The sequence below is a fragment of the Phoenix dactylifera genome, chromosome 15 (genome assembly GCF_009389715.1).
Source record: "Phoenix dactylifera cultivar Barhee BC4 chromosome 15, palm_55x_up_171113_PBpolish2nd_filt_p, whole genome shotgun sequence".
NCBI lineage: Eukaryota > Viridiplantae > Streptophyta > Magnoliopsida > Arecales > Arecaceae > Phoenix > Phoenix dactylifera.
This window is the reverse complement of record NC_052406.1, coordinates 1546859-1561520: the sequence shown is the minus strand read 5'-3', so window position 1 is coordinate 1561520 and position 14662 is coordinate 1546859. Positions and strand designations below refer to the sequence as shown.

The window sequence follows — 14662 nt, the reverse complement described above, 5'->3', positions numbered from 1 at the left end:
GAAAAAACTACTTGGGCATGGATTCTAAGACATCTTCCTGATCCATTCTTAAATATTTAGTTTGTTGAGTCCCACTGATGTACTTATACTCATTTGTTTAATTTATCCAATTTACCAAAAAAAAAACCACTTGAGCATTAAAAAAGTGTCAGAACCAGACACATTAGTTAGCTGAGATTGGAATCGTAAACTTATATCATCAAACACTTGTAGTGGATGTACTGCTCTTTGACTAGAAGTGATGAAGGGGAAAAAGTGATCAATTTGTTATAACTGCATTTGTAAGAACACCCCAAACAGAGCAATTCCAAGTTCCAACAAATGAGAAATATAAAGATCCATCCCAATGCATGACTTTTTCTTCCACCTATAAGACAATGTTCATTTTTTTATACAGCATATCAGCAATAATATCGACTTCCTAATATGAAAACCTGCATACAGTAACCAGTGGTCCTTCAACATTTCCTTTATATGCTGCCATGTTCATATTAGGTTTGTGGTGCTACTGAAGTTGCCCCTCTCTTTATCTTTATAAGCTACATCACATATTATATCTTGTCCACCACATGATCTCCATATAAACACAGAATCTCTCAATTCTTCCAACCAGTATAGGAAGTTTTCAATGACAAGTTAACTATCAAAACCAAGAGGGTTCACTTTAATCAGAAAATACAAGCCCTCAAGCATTACTTTCATCAATCTCTTTGCCACTAAACTGTCACCATATATCTGTTCATTTAATGTAGCTTGTATGAGAATTCTCAATCCACTCAATCATAAGCGCCATTGTCAATCATAAAACAGTAATTAGTGGAACTATCATGATAAATCAGTTCTACTGCAAATGATTGGCCAAGGTCAATTTGCTTGGGTTGATGAATCTAAAAAGTCTCTCTCATCAAATATTGACTTCATGAAGCACCATAAGATGGTTGCCAATCGTTCTATTATCAAAACTTGGATGCTGTGAGAATGCTGGCTCTAAGTGCAAACCTTATGCAGACAATACAGGGAAGAGTCCAATCAGGAGCACCAGTACTCCACCGATCTTTGGCCTCATCAAATTAAGGTAAATAAGAAAAGCTGAAGAATTGCTCCAAAGAATAATTGGAAATTAATTTTAAAAACTTGATAAAATAAGGGTGCTTCTAATCACTGATCTGAACCTGCAACCACCTATACTAGCTTTACAACTCTGAAATGAAAAAAAATGATACCCCAGCTTCAGCAGTAGAACTGGAACAAAAGCCTAAAGAGTTTGCTTAAAAGAGTCTAGATACACATAAACCTGTGATTGGATCTCCTCCCATCAGCGCATGCACTAGGGATTGGTCCAACAAGATGATAGGAGCACCAGACCCTAGCGGGTTCGGAGGCCAAATTACATGGTGGCCATCGACCACGTCTCCCACGGAGCTGCCGACTCACCAGGGAAACAAACGAGGCCGGGAACGAAGGAAACCAAGTGTCGTGGAAGCGGAGGAAACTCAACGACTCCGTCATGCATGGGTTTTCCGAAGCACGGACATGAGAGTGGGGCGTGATGAGCAATGGCTTAGATGTCATGTGGATGAGGGAAGAGAGGACGCGGAACGGGGAACAAGGATGTGTGATGGCCCGAACTACACGTGGACGTGGGGAGCGTGGGTTCGAGGAACTCCGGAGCGTACATGAGACTAGGGCATTGATGAGTGATGGCCCGGGGGGGGTGCGGGGCTCCAGGAGGGAGGTGTGGAAGTATTTTCTTTTCTTTCTTTAGTTTGAAGCATAGGTTACTCTCACTTGAAGTAGAGTATTTTCTTGCATGGGTTTTCTCTCCCCCGAAGAGAGGCCTTGAATAAAGTATTTCTATTCCATCGTTCTCTTCTCCTCCTCCACAGGCTGGGACCTATCAGAAGATGCCACTGTATTTCTCAAAAATAAAAAGCAAATTGATCGTACCAATTACTATGATCCAATTCAGATCAAACAAAAAGAACCCCTATCTGTCCAACATTAAGTTGCACATGAGTGATGCTTATCAAGACATTGTAAAATGATAGCTGGAAGTATCAATTCTTGAGTGGACATATTTCATTCTAGCTTAGGTTTAACAATTTTCATGTTATATTGCTCTAAAGAAATGCCAACAAGTGAGCCAGCAACAGTAGAGAACAGCAAATTTCAAGATAATCTTTAAACCCCAGCAACCTTACATGTTTTCTTTTTTTGGGAGAACCAGCACTAGAACGGTATGCTATCACCATCTTCATAAACTTGAAATCATTGACTACATCATAAAAAATTATAAATATAAACCATAACCAACCTGAACACAGAACCTAAAAATTAACAATGATGAATTATAGATAAAGACAATGGAATATATATAATTGGTCCATTCCAAAACAGATATATATACATGTTTCCAACCACAAGACATAGCAGAGGGGGGAAAATCACAAAAATATTCGACCTTTCCTACCGATTACTGCCATCAAAACCAGCAGAAGTCTCTACTGCTATAACAATTCTCATATTTACAGCACCAACTAAAGTGAAACAATCAAAATTTCGTGAAAAAGTGGAAACTTTCAAGCATTTCTGCCGATCATTGTTTTTTAAAAAAAGCCCAAAAAAACGAGGAAATCGCTAAAGAAAGGGAAAAAGAAAAAAGAGGTGGGGGGGGGGGGCGAAAAAAAGAAAAACGGGATCAGAAAAGAAGGGGACTCTTAAGCTCACCTAAGGGCTCGTAAGAGTGGCAGAATCGATCGAGAACGACCTCGGAATTCCGGAACCGAGCGGCTTTTGACTTAAAAAGCCCGTGGTGCACGCCGGGTACTCTAGCCGCTCGTTCGGTGCACCTAGATGAGCGCTCGATAAGTGAGGCCCACCAAAACGACCAGATAAGATTGGTTACGTGTACGGGTGACCTGGTGCACGCGGTGTAGGAAATTATTTCTCTTTCCAAGGAGCGAAAACCAATCCAACGGCTACAACGAAACATTATTTAAAAATTCTCTCGATCGGGCCCTTCAGAAAACTAGCCGTTACCAAGAGTTTTTTTTTTCTTTGGTAAGATACCAAAAGCTTCCAAACTCGTCGTTCTCTTCTCCCCGAACTCCTCTATCTCTTTCTCTGAAACCCTAGCATTGGTTTTTCCCATTTTTCCAAGAATTTCTCAACCCCATTGAGAGAGAAAGCCAGAAAAGACACCTTCTTGGATCCAGTTTTCTCTCCTATAATACTTTTTTTGATCTGATCTGGGGCTCAACGAATTCCAAGATGGCAACACCGGCAAAGAACACACATGCCTCTTCTTTTCAAACCGCGAAAATCTGCAGGGTTTCTGAGAATTTTGATCCCAACCTCCCCATTTCCCCTCCTTCCCAGAAGCCAATCAAGTCTCCGGCGATCAAGTCGGCACGGTCAAAGAAATCAGCCCCTAAAACCCCTAGTCGGGTCGTACCGCCCCCTCCGCCGGCCCAAGAGAGGAAGTTTATCGTCGTCAAGAAGAACTCCAGGAGAGGGGGGAAAACGTTTGGTTTCAACAAGTGCCGACAAGAGGCCTATGAGGCCCTCCGGGCATCCCAAGAAGAGTTTTTTCATATCGATCATGCGACTGGTGCCACCGGAGTTGTAGGCGCATCACCTGGCAAAGGCCAAGGGTTGAAAGATGGAGTAGGGAATGATGGAGTGGAGAAAGATCAGAAGGTCGGGAGCCCAAAGAATATAAACAAGTCGAAGGGAACTGGGTCTCCAGAGATGGGGGATTCGGATGTCCAAGATCTGGAGGGCAGTGCAATGGTGAGGAAGATGAGGGGTCTCGTGATGGAGGAAGCAATGAGCAGTATCCCTGAGCCAGGCTCAGGACGGGTGAAGCATCTGGTGAAGGCATTTGAGACCCTCCTTTCCATTTCGAAGGAGGAAGAGGCTCAGAGGAGTGAAGATAGAAAGCCAAGAACAATGAATTGGGCCTTGCCAGGCTTGCGGCAGCCAACAAAGACTGCAGAGATCAAGGTTTCATCTGCATCTGTTTTCTCCTCGGCAGAGTTCTTCCGTTCACAGGACTTTGAAAGGGATTCGAGGTTGTACTCTTCAATGGACAGTAACAGTGACAGGTTAGTGACAGTTTTTCTTAGATTTTGTTGGGTTGAAGCATGTTCTAACTAAATTATTTTGTAGATTGAGCTGGGGGAGTAGGACATCTGGTGGCAGCCGGAGTAGGCGTAACGTAAGTATACTTCTTGTTTCTATGACTCTGTTTTCTTTGATACCAGTGTTGGAGCTTGCATTGCAAATTTTTGATGTCAGAATTAACTGTGGAAATTGCTTGTGTTGTCCAGAGTTCTGAGTGTTCAGGAAGGAGCTGGAATAAAAAGCTCAAGGTGACAAGCCAACAGCCGTTCAAGTTGAGAACTGAGGTGCTCTCTTACATTCATATTTTGATCTTTGTTATACTACGTTTTAGGACAAAAAGATGTGGAAAAGGGATAAATTAAATGCAAAACTGTAATCCTAGATTTGACAACGACCAACAGATACATAGGACTGTAGAGGTCAACTAGATTTAGCGATCTCACATTGCAATATAATTATTGCATGACATTGAAACATGAAAACTGAAACAGTTTTATGCTTGTTATGCATGCTTTTCTGAACCTGAAGTAAGCAAAGGATCTATTGTTATTAGTAAAATGAAATATTGAATGATTGAAATCTTTAGAGAAATAACAAAATCTACAATGGCAGCAAAGGCACAAGAGATAGACTGCAGATGTTTGATGGCAATACACAATTGGATCCTCTTGACCTTTTTCTTTTCTTTTTTTTTTTGGCGGGGGAGGGGGGGGGGGGGGGGGGGTGACAAACTGATGTAAGAAATTGTTCAATGTTTCAAGTATGAGCTTCCAAAGTCAAGATCATAACTTCAGAGATAATTGGATACCCTGCAGTGTCCTTGTATATCCATACCTGAAGAAGATGATTACATAATTTAGATGCTCCATGGTTAAAACCAGTCCGTATTCAGACGTAGGATCTTGCATGAAGACTCAAATTTTCAGTCATGGAGGCATTAACCAAGGATCCCGACTTACCACTATAGCCAAAATTTCCAATGTGTTTGACAAGATCGTAAGATGGAAGTTTCCTGTTGCAGTAGTTGATTATAGCAGTTGCAACCTTTAAAGGATTTGATGATGAAATCAATAATCTTTATATGATGACTTTTGAATTTGATTTATGATGGATTTGTTTTACTGTACATTCGAGAAGATATTATGGTGTATATTGCGGAGAATGGTTATGGACAACCTCTCTTTTAACCTGAAGATGTTGGGGAAACAGTTGCAGGGACTGAGCATCGCCTGGGATCCTTATTTTTTTCTTTTTTGCAGGGGAAGGCGGAGGGGTGGGGAGGGGGGGGGTGTCACAAGGGTTTGAAAGAGTGATATGTTTCATGAAGGAAGATTATATGTTTAGTTATGATAAATGAACTTGTAATGGTACAAAAGGTTACATTTAGTTAAACTAATCATCATATGATGAACAAGAAGCAGAGTTACTGGAACATATTGCTGCACATTTGTTTTGGTTTGGTAAAGCAAATGACAGTGGTTTCATCAAAGTCTAATTGAATTTATAAACAATGCTATGGTTCATGAATGATAGAAACAAAGATTATAGCAAACTTTTAAGCATCAAAACACATAATCATTTCATAGTTTGTTTCTTTTAAGAAGATAGCAAATGTGGCAATGTTTAATGATTAAAGCAGTGAACTAGATAGAGTCATTTGGTATCAAGATGGAGAAAAGTGTTTTGAATTGTATTTTGATCTGGAATGCTAGTTGCTTGTGGAGCTTTTATCACTGCAGTCTTCTGTTGAGATGAGTAGTCATTGCAAGTCAACTTCTCCTTTGTGGTCTTTTCTTCATTAAAGGGAATGCTCAAATATCATATTGTAATTTATATCAATTCCATCTTAGGTTTATTAGTTTTAAGCAGTTTCATAAAATATGCGTACTATAGTAATCATAAAACTGAATGTCAAAGTTGGCACTAGTATATGCTGATTATTGTAAATTTAACCATGTATGTTTTGTTGTCACAGCTAAGAGGGAGGCATAAAGAAGAACAGTTCCTTAAGAAAGTCAAAGAGATGCTTGTAGAGGAGGAGAAGAAACGCATACCAACTGCGCAAGGTCTCCCATGGACCACTGATGAACCAGAGGTGCCCTTGCTGTTTTCTATCTATACTTGAATTAATTAACTTGAAATGAATGTTAACATGTTGTAGTATAAATAATAACTAGAGTAGTATCGATATCTTTGTTTGCAATCTTTTAATTGCAAGATCTCCATATTTGGGCAATGAGGAATTTAATTTTTACACATAAGATATTATGTTGTTTGCTTGGAAATATTCTTTAAGGTTTTTGAATAATGTAAACTAATATATCTCACAGTGGAATATTCAGCTAATAATCAACTGATATATGTCTTTTAACCTGGAGGAAACTATGGTAGCTGTAACCAAGAGAAGTTGGCAAATTACCTGCTGCATGAGAATGAACTTGATACCAGAAACTTAACTGGTTGGGTTCTTTTTCCAACAATACATGCATGACTTGGTTTCAGTTTGCTGCAAAATATTAGCCTTCTTAATTTCTAAAACTCGAAAAGGTATATATTTTGTTTCTAATTATGAACAGAAGACTTAGAGATATGCATTGCCTTTTGCACCTTACTTTTATAGCCTCTACTTACTGGTGTTCCCATGCAAGTTAGCTTTTTAAACTGTGCTTATCCACTAGTTATTTTGTAGTTCTGTGTAGCACTCATTATAATTTTCTCGTAGTTCCATGTAGTATTCGCTATGTTACAATCTCATCCCATTTCATAAGAACATTGATCTCCACTGTTTCGTTTTTCTTTATTTGCAAAGAATTCTGGGCTAGAACTCTGAGGTTTGGCTCTACCTCTAATACAACCTGTAGAATTTTTCTTCTAGTGATAAATGCACAGAGAAATATTGACATTGAAGAAGAAAAAGAGTAGCTGAGGATAATTAAATCACTGATTTACATGCAAACCTGAAGATAAATGCAAGATTACCATGTTTTTAATGCATAAACAATTGCATATTATGCTCACCATGATTTTAATGCATAAAGAATTGCATGATCTGCTCTACCACTCTAATCTATATAGCTACCGAAGCTTCAATTGATTAGTCTAAAAATATTTTCAAAAAGATAGGTGGCATTACTTGTTTTTCATTTTACTTTTCAAGATTTTTGAAAAAAAATGGATCCATAAAGAAAGAATCCTAGTTTATATTTTTATGCTGGTTTCAAGTATTTTGCAACCATACATCCAAACATACACACGCATGATTGCACATACATGTGTTTTTGCATAACATACACACATGTATGCGTACATTCTACACAGCATATGTGTAGTATCTGCCCTAATTTATACAGCCAATTGTTTTTATTGAACATACTGACGAAACCTTGTGGAGTTAATTCTACTCAAAATCTTTTTGGAAGACAAGTAATGATTCTACTCTTGTATGTGTGCAGAACTTTTATCCCAGCTTTTCATGCAATTTGTGTGAAGAAAAACCGAGTTCCTGATGAGAAACTTCATTAACTAAAATAAGAATATCTTGAAACAAAGTTTTAATGTAAAGAATCACATCTATTGAAAATTGACCTGCCTCATCTTAGCAAAGATGATAGTAGTGAGAGCATGTTTTTACCAAGAAACTCTATGACCACTACATTATAAATAATGACTGCATCAGCTACTTTGTGAACAGTATAGCTGCCATCGACCATTCATTGAAGATCATTGACAAGTTATAGTGATCAATCAGTAATATTTTCTCATCGTCAATTCAATTTTAAGGAGTTAAGGAAAATGTTAAGATTTGAGAGAGTTTTTCCTGAGTCACCAGTAAAAGAAATAAATTATGTTTCTCTGGCAACAAGGCTGCGCAGGATTTGTCAAAAGTTATTGTCATTTTATGGAGCAGTATGATATCTTGGTTAAATCCTCACTCTCTTTTTGATATCAATATCATTAGTATTTTGATATAATGTTGCTGGTAGATGATGAGACAATCCATCTATAATTTTGTCGCTGATCCCTGACATCTACTTGTAATATGCTCAGAGCTTGGTGAAACCCCCTGTAAAGGAAAGCACCGAGCCAATTGATATTGTTCTTCACAGCGATGTGCGTGCTGTAGAACGGGCTGAATTTGATCATTTTGTGAGCTCTCCACAAAATCTTGACATTATTAGCAACATGTACTTACAAATATATGAACTTGCTTATTACTTGAAATGTTAAAAGGTGCATTTGTTTTGTCTATTAATTTAGGTTGTAGAGCGGATGAATTTTGCTGAGCAACTAAGGTCGGAAAGAGAGAGGCAACAGAAGGTATATCAGTATATGTATGATTTAAAGACTAGCATACAATCCTCTAATTGATACTTTTGTATCATTTTTTTTTTGTGCGCTCTCCTCTGAATTATGCTTTATTTATTTTACAGTTGGAAGAAGAAGAGGAAATACGGAGGCTCAGAAAAGAGCTTGTGCCCAAAGCTCAACCCATGCCATACTTTGATCGGCCCTTCATTCCAAAAAAGTAAGTGGCTTATTGTATAAGATCAATTTCAACCTGTGTACCATGCTCCCCAGACTCTTATTCTCGCCCTCCACTCCTTTGATCAATCTACATCTTCCAATCTTTGATGCATGCGGTGCCTCTAATTTTGCCTCTATAACACCAATTTATTGAACTGTTTATGTTCATTTTCCTTGAATTAATAGCATTTATCCTGAACATTTCCATGTTAATTGAGAACATTCTTGCATAGCTTGTTCACATTCATGTGATTAATCAAACCAAACTTTTTTCTTCATGTTAAAGGTCAGCAAGACCTCCAACAGTCCCTAAGGAGCCAAGGTTTCGTATTCGCCCAGTAAACTCATCATGGTATGTCTGAGTTTCTCTTTCTAACTTCTAGTTCAAACTATTAAAGAACATGGATTATAGTGTAATAATCACTCTAATTGCAGATATACATGTTCTGAAGAAAACTTGCACGTAATTTGAGAGGTTCCTTTTTTTTTCCTTGAGCTTCTTTATTTACTGTAGGTATAATAAAATTGTGTTGAAAAAAATAAGATAACTAGCATGTAATATATGCAGTTTCAATTCGATGATCTTCAGAATTTTGTTCGTGGATAATAATACTTTTCTGCTGATCAACTTTAGTATCTGGATGCTGGGAAGATGACGGAGGATGTTATCACCTGACAACAGTTTTCCTAAACCATCAAATGACTTATGGAAGATCATCATGAAATTTCGGATGATGAAAGGCTTCAAGACTCGTGAAAGACCAGCTACAAAATCTCAGATGCTCATATTTGATTTTGCTTTCCCAATGCACTATGTTTCTTCTTTTAAATCATTTAGTCTCATCTCTGGAAGAGGCCTTCACATTTGTTGCACCAAGAAAGTTTCAGCATTAATTGTTAATTTGTAGGGATAGTTAAATGAATATTGCATATGAAGACCAATCAAATTTATGAAAATCCTTGTGTCATTTAGATGTTGGAACCCCACTTTACCTTCCATTGACTTTTTCCTAGTTTGAAATTTTATCAATTTAAACAATGTCCATATTACCATAAATGCGTAAATATGTAATGTTTAGTCAATTCATTTGGTTTCTTCGATTTCCTTCACATCTCAATGGGGCAAACTTTTGCCACCTTTTCTGTGTTCATGCCAACAAGGATCTGATGCTTAATATCAGACGGTGAGATATGTTAATTAGTGGGTTATGGGAAGATTTAATTACTTTTACACTGAACTAAGCTAGAAATCCTGTTGCACTTTATAAACCTCCGGTTCAACAGAACATCGCCTTCTGAGCTCTATTCAGAAAACATTATATGCTCATCTGCAAACACAAATGCAGAAAGTCACGTCCAAGACAAACCCTATCAGAGCAAAAGCTTTTAAACTTAATTTATAGAAGCTGAATTCATCTGAAGTCTTGCTTTAGTACATTTGTTCAGCCAAAATGAAAAATTAAACAGCCTTGATTAAAGCTTCCACCTCTTTGGAAATCCAAGTTCAATCAAAGGATTAATGATCTCAAGCCTTTCTTCCTTTCTTAATATTCTCTTCAATCAAACCATCTCGAAAAAATGTCATTCTTGGTTCTCTTCCATCTATATATTTTGACACATTGAGGGCTGGTTCAACAAAATCACTGTTACTTTTGTGATCATTGCAGACAGATACAGTGAAGTCATGTCTCAGCCTAACAAAGCAGAATTCAAGCTTTTTAAACATAATTCTCAGCAGCGCTGTCGTAAGTATCAAAATTCATAAATACTCAAAGTTATGATCAAAAAAAAAAAAAAAAAAAAGGGTCTTGATGTATGTAAAGCCTGCCCACCTGTTCCATGGGCTATCAGACCCTCTGAAAAATTTGCTATGTCTGGGTCCAGGCAGGTATCCTTCCTAGAAGAAACAAGACAGCAAATTAATGGCCTTTCCAGTTTATATCATCATCATCCAAATCCTTTTCCTCATCAAATATTGCGGGGTTCATGGCTTTCCATGATACCTGAGCCGCTATAATGAGCGGTCTTTTTCCCTAAGCCGGAATTTCAGGTTGTCACCCTGGTGCATTGACATCTCTTAAGAAGGCCTTGTACAACAAATGCATTCATCACAGGTAGCAACAGCATAATCCCACACCAAAGCAGTGCACTCCGCTTGAGGATGAAGCTGGTTTCAGCATGAACATCCCTGGAGGGAATTAATTCTTGTTACAAAACCAACTAGCCAGCCTTGATAGCCCAGGTCATGATTCTGTGGAACTGCAGCTAATAAAGAACAGACTGATTGCCATTTTTTTTGAGCCAGATCCTACAAATGGGCACCAGGGGACTCTACTCGGAATGCTTGGTGCCTGAGCAAGTTATTATCCTGAATCAAACTGTAACTCTGACAGTGACAGACTTCTCTGTTTGAACACAAGGAATGCATGACACTTCCTTCTTGATTCCACATCAGTTCGCAGACATGGTTGATAGAGTAAATTACTTAAATATCTCGTTATGTAAGAAATGCAATAAATCATCAGTTAAGCTTTGACAGAGGTTGGTAAATGTTCAAAAAAATTCAGTCTCAATATTAAAATATCAGACCAAGGTTCAAATTGATTTTACTAGCAAACAATCAGAAGTGTTGTCAAGAATAAAGCAATTGCCATGAGAGTTTTACTAATTAAGAAAGGTTTCAAGCTGACAATTAGAGACTGAGGAGGAAAATCCTAAAACCAAAACTGCCAAAGACCATCGTAACCAACAGATATGTTCATGGATGACGGGGACCACAACTGCAGCAACTCAAGGAACAATGACAATCCGTCCTGCTACTTGATCTAGATCACGTTGCCCCTGGGAAGTTATTTTCCTCCCACTGAAACATGAAAAGAGAAAACGCCTTGAGAAACTATATATGATCCAAAAACAAAGTGTCCTACAGAGTAGTTAGCTAAAACTATGTGAAACCAATGATCTCACTCTACATTAAAAAAGAAAAAGAAAAATAAAAAGGTATCACTCACCCTCTTGGATCAATCTCAATAATGCTCATGTTCTGCAATTGTTGCAAGATGTGGCGAGCTATTGCACCACTACTCTTGCAAAAATGTGGTGGACGAGATCCATTCCTCTGGCGCCCTCCGTAAATCCTCTGGAAACCACCAACACCAATACCCTGTCTCAGATAGATCTTTCTTGCCATGGAAGCTGCAAAGTTTAAATGAATGGATGTCACTTTTGAAATGCTGGATGCAGTAATGACCACTTCCTACAGGGTACATCACTGGTTTAACACTCAATAAGTATGAAAGATAAAACCATGTGAACGCTGATTACCAGCTCTGATGTAGTACCAATCAGGGTCATATGGAGCAAGCTCCTTGAACCTCCCAGTCTTCACGATATCGGTCCAATGAGGAAGTTCCATCTATTCACAAAACCAAAAGCTGATAGTTAAAATTAACAGCAAGGTGGCGAACTGACCAATAATGCAAATCAAAGCTACGTTAGGAGGTTCACATTTATTCTTTTTTATGCTGTAGGTGATGCAAGAATTGCCTTTGCAGACATGCAATTGTTTCCAATGCATAGCCAGATTATCCAACGTTTTCGCATAGCTAGATATTGGTTGATATTATATGTTTTCTTCATCTATATGTCTTCCATATGTAAGAATCTAAGATACATGCAGAAAGGTATTGTTCACACCAATACCTATTGTATGTTCACACCAGCTCCTAACAGAAGAAGATTATGAAAAGGGGATGGGCTCATTCAAAATGTAATAAGACTTCAAGAGAATTAAGGTTGTATTTAATATGTAATTAAAAGTTCTAGAATGATAAGAATTAGAGAATTCCAACACCATAAATAAATCACTAAAAAAACCTTGATGGAAAACCAATCAATAATCTAGCCTCAATCTCACTTCTCTTTCTCTCTCTTTTATTCCCCCATAGGCTTCCATCCTCTCCAAGGCTTCCATCAAGAAAGCCCCAGGTCTTGAAGTGCAGCAAGTTTTGAGGGAAGTGTGGTGGGATCCATCAAGAGAGCCCAATGCCTTGGAGTGTGTAAAGAATTGAAGAAAGTGTGGGTGTTGAGGGACTCTGACAGCACCTTGAGGTTAAGAGACCCCAATGCATTTTCGCTATACTACAGAAGTATTATATTAGAATTAGGGGAGCAGTAAGTGTTGAGGGGAGTGTGGCAGTATCCATCAAGAGAGCTTAATGCCTTGGAGCGTGTGAAGAATTGAGGAGAATGTTGCAAGTGTTGAGGACTAACAGTAAGTGCAGCAAGTGTTGAGGGGAGCATGGCAGCAACCATCAACTGAGCACAATACCTTGGAGTGTATGAAGAATTGAAGGGCTCGTTTGGTTTGCGGGAAAAGAAGGAGGAAAAGTGTGGTCAATGGAAAAGTAATGAGATGCTTCTTGTTTGGTTGGAGTTTTCAAAGGAGAGAGATGGAAAAGTTGTATTTCCATGGAAATATGATTTCCACATTTCATAGAAAAGTCTTTCCCATGAGAAACTTGGGAAAGTTACTTTCCCATGAGAAACTTGGAAAAGTTACTTTCCCATGAGGCGGAAATCACTTCATGTTTATTTTTCCCAAAAAGGCCCTTCAGCATTAAAGAGGCATTAAACACCTAATTTTTATTAAGGGTATAATAGGGACTACACATAACTTTTTCAGAAAAGTGGATGGTCAACCAAACATAAGCACTCTATAAATCTGTCATTTTTCCATGTTTAACCAAACATGCCAAAAGTACATTCCCAGACATTCTCTTCCTAGGAATTTTCTTTTCAGGAATCATATTCCTAGGAGGAAAAATGCTTCCCGCGAACCAAACAAGCCCGAAGAAAATGTGGCAAATGTTGACGGACTCTGACAGCACCGTGGGGTTAAGAGACCCCAAGGCGTTCTTCACTATACTACAGAAGTATTATACAAGAATTAGGGGAGTAGAATTTCACAAAGAATGCAGCCAGTGTGTAAAGCCGCAATTCTGACTATATATCTCCAACTTTCAGAACTTACATCCTCCATGAGTAATCTCTACAACCTTTCAAAATGAACTTACACTCCACAAAATCTGACTGCATAACTGCAACTTTTCGAACTTACATCCTCCATAGATAGTCTCTAAAACCTTTCAAAATTTAAATCACTCCATTAAACAGACTCTAGGCACGACAATATACTCCCAGGTTAATATTGCGGGCATACTTAAAAACTATCCTCACAACTGATCCCAGGCTACTCTGCCTCAATGAAGCTTGATTGTGGCCAAAGGCGTGTCTTCGAACTCAGATCCACCAATTCGAGGGGAACTCAAAACCAAAACTGCTAAAAATGGTTATCAGACAGATAGACAGCTATATAGATAGATAGATAGAGAGAGAGAGAGAGAGAGAGAGAGATGCTACCCACTATATCAGGACACTAGGAGGATTTTCGATTAAAAACATCCTTTCTTTTGTTAATTATTAACAGATAACTCATTTAAACAATCTAGAACAAAAGAATGATTCTAAAACTTTAATGAACTTCTATCTTCATAAAGAAATTAAACTGAATCTTTAGAGGAAAAAAGCAGCAAATAATCGATCCACAAACGTACTAAACGTAACATAAAGTAAGTTGAAAAAAAATGACCCTAAAAGAACAGAAATTTACAGAGCCGCAAAGATCATCCTATGCAGCACTAAGTGATCGAATCCCAAACAAAAAACTCGAAGTAAGACAACCTCGTAAGGAGCATGAAGGCACAAAAAATGGCGTCCTAGAGGGGAAAAAACAAGTTTTTTTTAGGAAAACATCCGTTTGTGGAGAGATTTAGATTGGAAGATGAAGAGGAAGTGAAGAAGAGCGATCTAACCTTTCCTGATCGCTTGAGGTGGGCGGCGTACGCCTTCACGAAATCGTGAGGCGAGACGTCCTTGACGGTCCTGGCTGCCTCCATGGCTCCGAGCTAGAGTTAGGGCTTCGCAAAAGCAGATTTTATACCACTGGCTTTGA

The 14662-nt window shown here is 38.3% G+C and overlaps 2 protein-coding genes across 5 annotated transcripts; one reads left to right on the top strand and one right to left on the bottom strand.

Moving 5' to 3' along the window:
- The first annotated feature begins 3077 nt into the window (after window positions 1–3077).
- On the top strand, window positions 3078–9627 carry LOC103718198. Of its 4 annotated transcripts, none has more exons than XM_008806900.4 (10): window positions 3078–4106; window positions 4171–4219; window positions 4332–4409; window positions 6101–6220; window positions 8173–8271; window positions 8383–8442; window positions 8556–8650; window positions 8936–9001; window positions 9085–9124; window positions 9284–9627. In XM_008806900.4, coding segments are annotated over exons 1-9 (1404 nt in total). In that variant the 5' UTR covers window positions 3078–3270; the 3' UTR covers window positions 9086–9124; window positions 9284–9627. The 4 variants fall into 4 exon arrangements, with proteins under 4 accessions (XP_008805122.1, XP_038989974.1, XP_038989973.1 ...); XM_039134046.1 differs by having other exon boundaries at window positions 9218–9298; XM_039134045.1 differs by lacking the exon at window positions 9085–9124.
- A 1568-nt stretch (window positions 9628–11195) lies between these two features.
- Window positions 11196–14662, bottom strand: LOC103718182 (40S ribosomal protein S19-2-like). Its single transcript, XM_008806884.4, has 4 exons — window positions 14523–14662; window positions 11974–12064; window positions 11661–11844; window positions 11196–11512 (listed from the first exon to the last, which is right to left on the bottom strand). Exons 1-4 carry the CDS (start codon window positions 14604–14606, stop codon window positions 11440–11442), a joined length of 432 nt encoding a protein of 143 aa, XP_008805106.1. The 5' UTR covers window positions 14607–14662; the 3' UTR covers window positions 11196–11439.